The following is a 14,059-nucleotide window of genomic DNA, read 5'->3' on the forward strand; positions in this document are numbered from 1 at the left end:
TGGGAAGCTCACAAATAGGGCGCAGAAATGTCTCTCTCCCAGCAACTGGCACTCTGGGACACGCTGCCTCTGAACATGGAGTTTGCAGCACTACCCTTTGTTCCATCCTCGACTTCCCCACCTCCTCTATCCCTCTGGTCCATATCTGATCTAATATACACTGAAACCCTGCTACACAGAAGCAGTGACTGACACCCCCATGCCCTGTATGGGGCTGAGCACACTGTTAGAGGCAGCTGTTACATGCAACAGACACCCTCCCGCACCGATCCTGTGGAGCCGTAACGCATCCAGTATCTGGCCCCCAGAGAGCTGGACTCGCAGGGACGGAACATCCCACGCCGTTACGGCGGCTCCTCCTGACGTCACACAGGGCTGCCGCACTGTCTCTTCTGCTCTGTCCGCTCCCATTCTCGGGATGAGGCAATGGATGAAGTGAATCTGGGACCGCTTCACTAGATTGGCAAGAGCATCCTATGGCAGCAGAGGATAACACAGAAGAAGAACAGGTTTCTGTTCCAGGCTTGACGCTTGGATGTGGGGAATAAACACAGCCAACCGGACAGTCATCATCTTTCTCACATCCCCTTGATGAAGAGTGTATGAGCTCAAAAAGCATTCGGACACTGGTTTTCAAATTCCACTGACTTACTGGTGGTTCTTGAATTTGGATATTTGTAGTAAAAGCAGGGAGGGGTAGGAAGTTAGGAAGCTGCCTTATACCCTCGGTCTATCTAGGCCAGCATTGCCTACACTGACTGGCAGCAACGGCTCTCCAGGGTTTCAGGCAGGAGTCTTTTCCAGCCCTACCTGGAGATGCCGCCAGGGACCTTCTGCCCGCAAAGCAGGGGCTCTAACGCTGCAGCACAACTCTTCCCGATATAAGAAGCTGCCTTCTGCCAAGCCAGACATCAAGCAAAGTGTTGTCGATACTGACTGGCAGCAGTGGCTGCCCTAGGTTTCCGATGGGGGCCGTTCCCACCTCTACTCCCAGCCCCCGGCCGCGTTTCTCAGTGGCACAGCATGGCACAGGGGCCTCCAGCGCATCGCTCTTTAAGACTGTTTTCTGCTCACAGAACAGGGTGCATCATGTGAAATGACGCTGCTGCACTTGCAGGGACTATCACGCAAATCGGAAAATAGCTGTTTTCTGCCTTGTCAATCATGTTCATGGGTTGCTTTAAAAAATCATTTAGAAGCAAAAGGAGAGGAAAGAACATCTTTCCCTCTTAGCATTACCTGGTTTTCCCTGGAGGAATTTCAAAAGCTGCCTCCTCTCCTGTCTCCACAAACAAACAGGTGTGTGCATACTCTTTAAGAAATTTGACTGGAATGGGAAGAGCAGGTAAACACCCTGTGCAGATGACCTGGAAGCTCCTTGCAGGCAGAGACCTCTGGCTCTGATCCCAAACCCAGGCCACAGTCGATGCGGCCGCTGCCACAGCCACAGAAAGACTGCAGTAGCGTGACACCCGACTCCCTCAGCCAATCCCAGCCCTTCTGCTTACCAGCTGAAGTTTGATCTGAGCGCACACAGACTTCTTCTTCACAGCCGCAAAGCTGCTGGTAAAAGTCTTCCTCACGCAGCCGATACGCCGCAAAGCTTGCTGGGAGTTCCCCTCCAGCCCCGCCACTGACCGGCATATCAGGGGCATTTTTGTCCGGGGCAGAAAGAGCTTCTTCAAAGCATCTCTGGGAGGAAGCAAACAGTGCAATGTGCATCAGGCAGCATGAAGGCTGTTACCTAATAAGACGGGCCTTTGGAGGACAGCGAGAGCGAGATGGTCATTCCCCTACAAACCCACAGCGGGTGCACGTACGCTGCAAACCCACATCAGTTTTATACCAGTTTAAATGTCATAGCTTCCCCCGAAAGAACACTAGCAATTGCAGTCTGGTATGGGTGATGAGAATCCAGCTCCCCTCACAGAACTACAGTTCCCAGAATGCCCTGGGGACAAGGAATGAGTCAAATAAGACCCAGACTAGACACTACAAGATGACAGATGGACACCCTCTCTCAGAAAGGGTTGCATTCTCATGGTTGCATACACAGGTAAGCAACCTCGTGCCCTCCCAATGTTTTAAACTACAACTCATCCTCCCCAGTCAGCATGGCCAATGGTCAGGAATCATGTGAGTTGTGTAGTCCAAAGCACCTGGAGAATACCAGGTTGCCTACTCCTGGTCTATTTATTGGTTTTCACGTAGGGGGCGGAGACCACTTAGGGCCTCATCCCAGGAAAGTCACAACTGCAGGACCAGCACAATCCAAAGAGAGGGTAAAAAAAAAGTGGCCGTCAAATGCATGTTTGGGCTAAAAATGGTTTTGGGGTCTGAAAAGGTTGAAGACGACCAGTCTAGAGTCCTGAGGCTGCCCAACCTCCCATCGCCAACCTCCATCCAAGGAGGACACCCACACCCTGACAGAGACTCTTGAGGGTCCAGATCACCAGGTTTGTTTATTCAGAGGAACTATGACAAGGAATGAAAATGGGCCAATATTCACCGTTTGCTCCAGAGTTATGTATCCCATGAACACCGTGTGTGTGCGCGCACGTGCGTGCATCTAGAACCACCTTTCACCCTGAGCACCTCGGAAGAAGCGCAGGAACTTTATGATGAAAAGGGCTCCTTTTCATTTATGATGAAAAGGGCTCCTTTTCATCATTATGATGAAAAGGGCTCCTTGTTGGGACAAGGGGAGGAGAGAGTCTTGGGGAGTTGAGCAATACCACCATCCCACTGAAACGTTGCAACGGGAAAAGGGCTTGCTGGAACTGCCATCTTCCAGGCATGGTCTTGCCATATTCCATAGGCCAGGCTAGCTTGGCACAACTAGGGGTTACTAGGGGTTACTTTTCCCACAAGCCCTCCCCAAAAGTCCCCCACGAGGGGCAAAATTCTGCTCTGGTGCTGAGCCACACCAAATCTGCTTTCAAAGGCGTCAGCTGTGTCGACTGAACCAAGTCTCTTACATTTTTAAAAAGCTGCAAAATGTGTCATTCCCACTTTACAACCCCCAACTCGCTCCCAAGCAGCCATAAGCAAGACTTTTTTAGCTTCATCATTGTGGTATTCTCTCTCTCCCCTCCACCCTCAGTTTAATGAAAAGACGGGAGGACAATGACCCAGGGCTACAGCCTGCTTCCAGAAAGAGAATCGCTTTCCCCTCTGCTAACTTAGCTTTCGACCCCCAAGAGAAAAACTTTTACACAAGTTCCAATTCCAATTAAAGCTCTTTGTTCATTAAGGGAAGGGATGCGATTCCCAGCACACGAAACACTCATTGACAAACACACACTCATTGACAAACACGTTACTACCAGAGCAGGTGCAGAAAAAGGGGGGTGCCAGTTGCTACTCAGGAGCAAATTGCTTGCTGGCAAAGCTGCAGAGGTAAAACTGCTCATTGGGGGGAAATACCAGGTTAGGACCTGCCAACACCTGTCCCACGGACCTGGCTCTCTGTGTCCCGGCCCACGATGCCACGCGTCCTTGCCATACCGGGTGTGTGCAGAGTGCACAAAGGAAGAGGACAGCACATGCACGGTGGCACGAAGAAAGATGGCAGCTGAAGCTGCGGCACTGTGTCAGAAGCGCCCCAGCTGCCTCTTGCAGTCCCCACCAACAGCCAACTCAGGACACAGACGACGAGGAATTCTTTCCAAGACTTTATTCCTTTATTCCTTTATGACTCTTTCAGATACTAATCACTAGCGACAAAGCAAGGAACAGCACTGGGGAAAGATAGCAGGGTAGCCTACGCTCCAGGTAAGGCAGTTGGTCCCTGTTTGAAGGAGAACCACGGGAAGACCCTGAACTTATGGGCTAGGGAGAGATCCTCCCTCTTACCCTTGGTTCCTCGGGACGCGACCGTTGTTTGCGCGCCAAACAAGCGCTACGCCTCCTTTCTGCGCCCTCCATCTGTCGCCGCTCCCTGCGTCTGTGCCGAGCGTCCAGCAAGCCCCCCTCCAGCGCTCTCTTAATGCCAGGGTCACTATCTATCCCAGGAACACTGGCAGGAGGAATCTCTGCCAGCTGCTGTGCTTGTGAGAGATGAGCGAGCTCCTTTCCCATGGACTGCTGTTCCTCCTCAGAATCAGAACTGCTCTGGGGCTCTATTGGCTCAGTTTCCACCCTGACACACTGGTAGCCACCACCAGAAGAGCTCTGCAGCTGGATGAGGCCAACGGCCTCTCTTGTCCAGTGTCGTGTTCCCACAGTGGCCAGACAAATGCTGCTGGGAAGCCCACAAGCAGGTCATGAGCACAACGGCACCCTGCCACTCACGTTTCCCAGCAACTGGCACTCCAGAGGTACCCTGTCGGCCTCTGGACCGGGAAGTCCTCCCCTGTTGTTATCTCGACTAGTGCTGATGGGAGGAAGAACGGTCTTTCCCAGCCCGTGGTGCCTCACCCTCTTAACCGGAGATGCGGGGACCTTCTCATGGGACGCAGGGGCCCTGCCACTGAGCCTTCCCCACATTCTGTGAAGGCCCAGGTGGGCTGACCCAGACGCCGCTGGGAGAAGGGTGGCCCCACGGGCTCTGCCCACAGGCACACCTGCCCTCTCACACAGTGCCACACACAGAACCCCCGCCCCTCCGCCACTCACATGTTCGACTGCTGCAGAACCTGGATGGCGTTCTGTGCCGAGAGGTTCCACTTGCCCTTATTCACCCAGCCGGTGGCGTCATAGCGGACGGGATCTTTGCCAAGCTGGTGGGCCACTTCGAAGTGCAGCGCTTGCTCACACTTGCGGAGGGGACCCTGTTCTGCTGCGAGCAAGAGACACCAGCAAAATGGGGTTGCTCAAGGGGGGGAATGAGCGCGTGGCAGGCCAGGGGGAAAGGAAGAGCTCCCCACCCAAAGAGCTAGCAAGCTGGAAAACCCTGGTGGGAGTTTGTGCAAAATATGCCTTGGCCTGGAGTTCAAAGAGGCAGGAACTCGGCAATGTCGCTAGCAGCTCCCTCTCAGCACCAGAAAGGTGAGGACGTTCAGCTGGCTATGCAGGCACCTCAACCTGAGGCTCCCCTGAGGAGGCCACAGCCAACGAGTTTCATTGCCTGCACCCCAATACATCCTTCCCCCTGCAGTTCTCCATGCAACCCCTTCCCGCCTACTCACATATATGCTGCAAAATATGAAGGTATGGACCCCCCACATTTCCCCCCATCCCATAAAAATATCTCTTGATCTCAGCACACGGGTTTCCTTCCAGGCTTATGACAGAGGGTCCTTTAACGAAGCATTCAGAAATGCCCTGGCTGCATCTCTCAAGATCTGCTTGCAAGGCCTCAAGGAGCAGATGTACCACCTCGTGCACCTTGCCCCAACCTGGCAATCTCCAGATGTGCTAGACTACAACTTCCATTGGCCATGCTGGCTGGGGACAATGGGAATGGTAGTCCAACGCATCTGGAGGGCACCAGGTGGGGGAAGGATGCCCTCGTCAGGCCTGGCATCCATGAAGGGACCCCCATGAAAGGTGATTCTGAAGCCACGCTGGGTCTTCCTGTGCAGGGCCCCCACCTGGGTCCAAGGGGGAAAGAGCCTGCCCTCCATTTTACCTTCCTCGCTCACTCCCTCCTTCACAAAGTAAGAACACAGGCGGTTGAGTGCAGTGCTGTCACCTGACCCATGGATCAGGGCCTCCTCGTCCAGAATCCAAAGGAGGCCCTTTGTGTCTTCTGCCTGGCCCCCAGGTGAGATATGAACCTAGAGAAGCAAGAGAAGCAGATCGTATGTGGGGGTCGGATGACACAAGAGCCCTGGAACATTACAGATAATCCAACACCCAGTTCTTCTCATGTGCTAAGGGAGCCCAGAATTCCCACCCTTATCACTTATTGTTATTAATCATAATTAATTATTAGTCATTATTGATAACATTGATAACCTGGGGACAACACTGGCTTTTGTTTTCCCATCCTAGCAGCACTCATCCCTGTAGGGCAGGGCTGGAGAACCCCTTGAAGCTCAAGGGCTGAATTCAGTGCCAGACAAGCTCTTGGGGGCCAGTGGGCAGGGCCAAAGGGAAAAGGGGTGGGAGCCGAAATACAAAACACCCGCCTGCTGTAGCGTAAAGCTCTTGCTGCCCATCACTGAGCCTCAGGAGAGGCGTTTCAGCCTCTCAGAATGGGGAAAAAATGGCACCAAAGCCAGGAAGCCCCCAAACAGTCAGTGGTTGGGGGAAAGAGGGCGGGGTCTGGGGAAAGTGGAGGGGCCCTCTGGGGAGCCCAGGTGGACTGGACTGGGACCCCAGGCCTGAGGCCCCCCCATGGCTCTAGGCCAACAGTTGCCATTCTGTTCCTGTCACAAACGCATCAAAGCCTTTCATGTTATCTCTTTGCTTCTCCTGCCAGCAAACACAGCACAGCCCCCCAGAGAAAACAAGATCCCTCAGCAGAGTGGCTTTGTGTAGCATGTATTCCTGCCAGGCCAAGGCAGTGGCAAAATGGCAGGCCCCCCCCTCCCCGTGCCTCTTTTATTTATCAATTACCTGGGATGAGTTTTGATCTACGATGGCCACTGTGGCTGCTGGGGAGAGCTCGGGCAGATCAAAAGGCACCTTGATATTTTCCTAGAATGCATTAATGGGAAAGTAAGAGCTTATAGCTGAGTGAAAGAACAAAAGAAACTATTTCTCTGTCTTTAAAAAAAACAGAGACCCCACCCCTCCCTGCATCTTTTCTTCCCCTCGATTGCTTTGTGAGACGCTGAAGCTTGCTGATCAAAGGATGCCTCTCAAACGTCTTTGAAGCGACGGCTTCGCCAGAGCCACAGCTGCCTTTCCCCAAGTCAGTCCTGTCACGATAACGTCGCTCACGGAGACGGGCATCGCGGCGGGCTGAATGTCAAACAGGCTGCTTGCACACAGTGGATGCCCTTGCAATGTGCCACACAAAGCCCAAAGGTTTACTGAAAGGAGGACTCCTGGTCCTGCACTCTCTCTGGGAAGGGAGCACGGCTCAGTAGCACAGCAGCTGTTGGGCATGCAAAAGGTTGCAGGTTTAATCCCTGGTGGCTCCAGGTAGGGCTGGTGAAAACAACACCAATCTGAAACCTTGGAGAGCCTCTGGTGTTGGTGAACAGCAAGCGAGATGGACCAACGGTCTGACTGTCAGGACTGGCACAAGCGCCTCAGTGGGTGTTGGTGCTGCAGAGCCCGGGTCTGACTCCGAATCAGATGGGGACGATTTAGAAGCCCGTACTGCAGTGGAGCATCCAAGGCCTGTGAACCAGGCAGTCTGGCTCTGCAACAGATTACATGCCAACGTGTAGCACAATTCCCAGACTGCCCCAGCTGCAAGACAAGGCTTTATGCCAAATCTCTGATGTATTGTCCGACAGGGTGGGAACAGGACAGATGGAGGAAGCTGAGGGGGGGGGGTGGTCAGGGAAGTCACCCAGGCTGAGACATCAAATCGGAAGGGAGGAGCAGGGATGCCCATTTGGCATTCTCTGTGTTTACGGGCTAAACCTTCAGGTCTAGAAGGGTGGTCAGAAGAGGGGTGCTGACAGGCCTACTTTGGGATTTATAGGAAGGCTCTAGCCGATGCGACCCACTGAGATCGACAGCATTAAGGCTTGGATATTCACCAGTCTGGGTCTTCCTGGAAATTCTACAAACTCTAGCCTATCTTAATTTTGTGGCTGCACTTATCTATGACAAACTCTTGCTGGGAATTATGATGCTGATTGGATTCCGGCTGAAGAATGTTTTCCCTGAGCTACGTTTGGGGCTTCTAGCTGTGAAGAAGCCAATTATTTATTTCACAATCGTTTTGGAACAAGTATCTATGTAACAGCAATTAAAAACCCAAATACAAATTGCCTGAGGGGCCAGGTGACCAAACTCCGACACTGACTTCGTATCGAGCAGGTCCCCATGTACTGATGCAGGGATAGCAAACTCCGGTGCTGAGCTGTGGCAGCTATGCTGCCAAAATCGGGTGACTGAGAAACAAGAGTGAGGGAGCAGCAGATCAGAGGAACCCCAAAGGTTGCAGAAGTTAAAAAAAAAAGTCTCTAGGGGGGAAAAAAACTAAGGGGAAAACCACGCCTCCAAGAACAGCCCAATGAGGTCTGAGCATGCTCTGTAGTCACAGAATGCCAAGTGTCCATGGGGGAAGGGGAATGGAAAACCAGAGTTTGGGGGAATGGAGCACCCTTGAGAGGGGCACGGTTGGCTGGCTCCAGGCATACTGAACAGGACCACTCCACACTGCAACATGTTGTTACAGGTCATACTTGTCCCATTCTAAGGAGAAGATTCTGTATTTAACAGCCAACTCCTTATTCAGGGGTTCTGGTTTGCGCTATCAGAAGGTGCCCAGAGAGGTCCCGATCCAGGGCTCCCAGTGTCATGTCCCTGAGCTGGTGAGCTCAGTAGCACCCTGAGGACTGTGAGTCCAGCAAGCCACTAGTCACCCCACTGCAGGGAGAACTCTTGGCAGTCCCTTCGCTGCTCTCCCAGCCTGAGGACGCGGCCCGACCTGCAACCTCAGGCTCCAAGGATGGCTCCCCCACAGCATCTTCCATCCCTCAGCCATGCAGGAGGCTACAGTAATGATCGTGGGCCCTTTCAGGGCTACTGCCAGCATCCAGCAGGGACGGAGCCACTGAAAGGCCTGGCTCTGCCAGCCCACTTAAGGCCTCCATTGCCTGCAGCTCCTTGCCGGGGCCAACAGCTCTTCTTCTGAGGGAACCCTCCAGCCAGCATCCCCTGCAGTGCGCTCTCCAAGGTCCTGGCCGTGCTCTACCTGATGTGCTGCAGCACCACCAGTGAGTGCTGGACTGTAGGCCACTTCCTCTGGGCCTCCAGTAAGGCTTCCACACCCCCTGCACCAGGGCTCTGAGGGCGCCGTCGAGGCTGCAGTGCCAACTTGCCTGAACCTCTAGTCAGCTCACCCCCATGGGCCAAGCCCTGTCCACCAGGCCCCATAAAGCCCCCGATTTCCTCCTTAGGCTGAGCAACCTGTCTTTGGTGTGACGACGCTCCTCCAGCGCCTGCCCTTTTTTCTGATCCCTGCCTTGGCTCCTGACCCCTACCTGTTCGGGGCCACAGATCTCCCCCTCCCACCCCCACCACAAGGTTCCAGAACCCGACTTCTTGGAGCCTGATGTTTGCCAAAGCCTGACAACTGTTCAAGTCCCATCTCCAGGTGATGACTAAGAGGCTGGAGCCTCTTAGGCTGGTGTGAGGAACAGATGCCTCTTTCTTTGACAATGGGCACCTCGTGACGTTGGGCCTCACCTCCTGGTACCTCTCCAATGTAGAGACAAAGGTCCTCTGGTAGAACAGCCCCTGCAGCCGCTCTTGAGCATAGTTGTGACAGAACTCTTCAAACGTTGCCGCCCGCTCCTTCTTCTGGTGCCGGGGGTTATGGAAGCCAGGGGTGTCCACCACCATGATGGAGGCCATGGAGAGATGACTAGAGGAGAAGGATCTGGGGAAGAGAGGCAGAGCTGTAGGTTAGGAATGACTTTTATTTAGTTACCCAACTATTTGTAGGCATGCAGAGGCAACAGTCCCTGTAGTCTAGTGTCTGAGAGAACATAGGCTTGGGAAAGATCACCTCTAGCTAGGAGTCTCCAGAGTTTGGGATCGAAGGAAGCACCTTTAAAAGAAGATTGCTTCCATGAGCAACAGCCAGGCCTTCCTAGGTCAGTGGCAGCAGTCATCATTTGCTGACTGGAAAAAACTAGCTTGACACCTTATTTGTATAATACCACTTCCAGTCCTCAACAGAGCAAGTCTCCATGCTTCCTTTCAAGCACCCAGCACACCTGTATACACCCTTCCATATCCTTTCGTAAAATGAACTGATACTCCTAACGGAGCTAAAGGTACAAAGCTTAAGCAGGCATGAAAACCCAAATACCCAGCTATAATCAACAATGGTCAGCTTCAGATCCTTTGGAAGCCAACGTAATGTTAGAGAAGCCAGTGAACAGCTTGTCCGCAATGGGCTGCTCCATCCGTAGCTGACTCTTTCACTCCCAAGCTATGAACCACCCTCTTGCTGTGTTTTCAGAAGAGCTGTTGGAACATCAGCCACCTCCAGCCAGGTGACTTCCTGACTCAAGTTTCCAGTTTGGATGTTCTTCTCAAAGATTCATGCTTTAGCGAACAGCAAATCCAGTTCAGTCGATGTAGCGAGAACTGGAGATGATTCCATGCATATAAAATGAAAACTAAAGGCGTCAATCCATGCCATATCAGCCTCTTCCATGCATAAAACATCACTGGGATTGCAGAAAGCAGATGAAAAGCTCAGAAAGGGGCTGACTGTTGAAGACCAATACTCAACAAGACCCCTTGCTTCCCTGCCAAACCATTACAGTGAAGTGCCCAGTGTTCAGGGGACAGACCGTTGTCTTCCTGGGGAGAGAAGACAGCCTCTGGAGGAGCAAAAGCCCTGTTCTTTTGGGAGGCCCAACAGGACAGAAGCTCAGGCCCTTCTTCTTCCAATCCCCCCCGCCCGCCCCCAGCCAGCCAGCCAGCCTACCTGCCTGCCAGCCTGGGAAAGGCAGGCAAGTTAGACCTAAGCCAGGATGAAACCAAAGTCCCTTGCACTCTGGTCTACTCCAAGCTCCTCATATATGGGGAGGGTTGAAGCATACAAACCATACCCAGGAAACTGGAAGTGGGGGCCATGTCGGTAGGGCTCATGCTCCTGTTTCTCATGAACATCACATATTTAATCACCTCCATACACCAGAGAGATCATTGAAAGAGCGTGAAATGACAACTTGGGAAGAGCGGTGTCACTCTCTTTTGCAAGCTTTAAACTGTCCCACCAAAGTAAACACCTGCCTGAATCACAACACAGCCCCCAAGAGACATCGCTCCACGTCATGCCATTGCTTTCCACAGCCTGACTGAACAAAGCAAGATGCAACACCTCATGCGTATGCGAGAAGGAGAGCAAAGGGCACGGGTTCCTTTTGAAACGGAGGCGGTCAGCTTGGAGAGCTGCTGACTATCCCTGGAAGGGAAGCAGGGGTGGGGGGGACTAGCATCTCTCTGCCCAGTTCCCGGAACAAACACAACATACATTTCAAATTAATTCAGAGCATTTCATGTTGGCAAGCAGTCTTCCCCAACGCCACCAACGTGTCCTCTGATTCCGAGACTCCAGCGGAAGCTGAAAGCAATTCAAGCCTGGTGTCAACTCAAAAGGGGGCAGCAACAGTTGTGTGATGGAAATGAGAATTGTGTCTGGTCATATCATCATGGGGATAGTTTAAAGGCACTGATGGTCCTTTTGCATGTGGGAAAGAAGGAAAAGCGTGCCACAAGCATGCACAACAGACACGCTGAAGCTGACTCCGGCTGCACACCACCTTCTCCAAAAGATTAGGGGCAGGAGCAAGATGTGGGTCCAGAGGGAGCGCTTTATGTTTTGCCTCTCTGCTTTTGAGGGCTCTGCAGCACTTGTGTGCTAGATAGAGAGGGCCATTCTCTCAGAGGCCTGAGGAGCTATGGAAGAGGGGTCGCCGCTTCGGGTGTTTACACTCATCTCACTGTTGCCTCTAGACAAAAGTGGTTTGTAGGGCTTTAAAAACCTGCAGCGGCGGTTTAAGTGGAAGTGGCCATAGGACAAAAGGACACATGGAACAGGGACGCAAGGCTTCTTTCAAGCCATGTGAGACTGAAGAGAGTCTAAGGACGGCTGCCTGACTCCAGCCTCAATGGAGCCGGCGATGCAGCAAATCTTTACTCCACCAATGAGCCTGGAAACAGCACAGCCTCCTCCAACCCAGTGCCCTCCAGATGTCTTGAAATGACACCAGCTACACTGGCTGGGGATTATAGAAGTTGTAGTCCAACACATCTGCACATCTGGAGGTCACCAGGTCGGGGAAGGCTGAGGTAGCGTATCCACGCAGCCCAAGATTGTATGTTGGGTTTGTGCCTTTCACACAAGTTTTGAAATGGGAAGGCCGAGGCGAGTATTGGGAAAGGGGGGAGGGGTTGAAGAAAGAGTGTAGGAATGGGCAGAGGCTATGTTGTGAAAAGGCTGGGATGATGAGAAATGGATGAAGGGGATTAGGAGGGATGGCTGGCACTTCTCTTCCCAGGAGGGGGTGGGGGCAAACCCTTGGAAAGAAGATTAGTTGGGGCCAGGAAGCCCCCCGCCCCCGGACCAGAAGCAAGCGAGTGGGATGCAGGGAGAGGAGGCAGCAAAAAACAGAAGTGGGGAGTGTTGGATAGGAAGGGGGTTTAGAGGGGTCGTTTGTCTTAATGAAGCTGGAATGTATCCTTACCCATGTGCATCCCATGCCCACGCAGTGGGAAGTTTCAGGGGCTCCAGCATCTACCCAGGGTGCAGTTACACTGGAGACTTACGGAGGTCCTGCGAGAGAATCACAGGGTCCTAACTGTCCACCGAGCCCACCCCCTGCCCAATGCAAGAACCCAGCGCAAACCATCCCTGCTAGATGGCAGACCCTCCAGTCTCCGCCTGAGGATCTGCTGTGACGGAGTGCCCAGTTACTTCCATTGTCTGACTGCTCAGACTGTCAGGATGTTTTTCCTGATATTCAACCGAGATCTGTCTTCCTTTAGCTTAAGCCTGTTATTTCATGTGCTGCAGTCTTGGATGATAGAGAACAGGGTGCAGCCCTCTTCTGTGTGACAACCTTTCAGGTACTTGAAAAGTGCTATAATTTCCTGCCTCGGTCCTCTCCTATCAAATCTTTCCCCATAGGACTTTCTAGTCCCCTGTGTACACACACGCGCACACTCACATACACACACACACACACCCAAGGTGAGCCTAAGCTGAGGGTTCAAACATTGGCCTCCACCAGACTCCTGTTCCCCGACAGGTGTCCAGAGGAGCCCATAGCGCCACAGGCCGCCCTGTAGAGAGCAAAGTCAGCCCTCCAGACCCATTTCCAGCAGGAACCGCCCGCTCTACAGACCCCACTGGCTTCTGGTGTTCTCACAGACCTCTGTGTTAGCACATTCCTGGGGCAGCGGCAGGGGGGGGAGGTCAGCCTCCTCCCAGAACAATCTACTTGAAATTGTATTTATTTCTGAATTGATGAGTCACCTTCTAGCCCAGAGTGTAAAATTTAATTTTGCAAACTTTTTAAGAAGTTTAAAAACAGAGACATCTCTGAGGACAGCCACAGTCTATCCTCCTCCCTGTCCAGAATCTCCCACTGTTCAGCTTCATGGGACGCCACCGTGGGTTCTGGTGCTGCGAGAGAGGGAGAAAAATGTCTCCCTCTCGGAGAGTGAAGCCCCCTCCCCTCCCTCTCTCCCACCCCATCCGCAGCCGCACATTGGTGGCACATCTAGCAATTATAACAAGCACCCACTTGTCAGGATGGAGTTTGGAGCCAAAGCCTCTCACTCACAACCTTTGGATCCACCCTGTAATGGAGCATTGTATTAGGAAGTGAAACTCTGCCAAGCCCCCCGTGCATAGCTTGTTATTTGACTCCCCAACCAGCTTATTCATCTGAACATGCTGGTAACCTTCGCTTCAATCCTGCAAAGTCACATCCATTATTAATAAGTAAACAAGCTCCACTCTCAACACACTGCAGTTTCCTTCCATACTTTCCCACACACACTTTTTTTTTAAGCAACCACCACCAAAATCAAGAGCCTTTGTATTTCCTGCCACGTGGATGGCAATGGGGTGGGGGGGGGGGAGGCTTCAAAAAAGACTGCTGCAGGAATCAGCCCAAACAGCAACAGGCAATATGAGAAAGAGTGACTAATTGGGGGCAATCCTCCGTCCTGGAAGAGGCTGTTTTCCATCCCAGAAAGCATCCATCCACAGAGAAGCAGGCCCAACTCCAGTCTAACAAGAGGGTTAACATGCCAAGAATTTTAAGTACTTCACAGGTCTTTGGACTATACCATGGGCCTTGAAGGGGAAAGGGAGTGAACTCAAAGCCGCTAAAAACCTGAAATGAAGTTTGAATTTGCTTGCGAAACTAGTTCACTTCCCTACTGGGTGCTCGTGAGACAAAATGGCAGAATTATTACTATGACGACTAGGATTATCGAGATTACGATTACTGTAAAA

General features: G+C 52.5%; 1 protein-coding gene across 1 annotated transcript in view; it reads right to left on the bottom strand.

Annotated features, from left to right (window-relative positions):
* MYO18B (myosin XVIIIB) overlaps positions 1 to 14,059 on the bottom strand; it is a 182,518-nt gene that overhangs the window by 108,516 nt on the left and 59,943 nt on the right. Inside the window, exons 18-23 of the mRNA XM_084820341.1 lie at positions 9,262 to 9,454; positions 6,505 to 6,585; positions 5,573 to 5,720; positions 4,618 to 4,780; positions 1,509 to 1,692; positions 267 to 474 (exon numbers count right to left, since the gene is read on the bottom strand). Coding sequence (XP_084676467.1) covers positions 267 to 474; positions 1,509 to 1,692; positions 4,618 to 4,780; positions 5,573 to 5,720; positions 6,505 to 6,585; positions 9,262 to 9,454 — 977 coding nt within the window. The remainder of the gene's footprint in view (positions 1 to 266; positions 475 to 1,508; positions 1,693 to 4,617; positions 4,781 to 5,572; positions 5,721 to 6,504; positions 6,586 to 9,261; positions 9,455 to 14,059) is intronic.

This window comes from Heloderma suspectum, chromosome 13, assembly GCF_057233095.1.
Source record: "Heloderma suspectum isolate Gila_16-S chromosome 13, 16-S_ref, whole genome shotgun sequence".
Lineage (NCBI taxonomy): Eukaryota > Metazoa > Chordata > Lepidosauria > Squamata > Helodermatidae > Heloderma > Heloderma suspectum.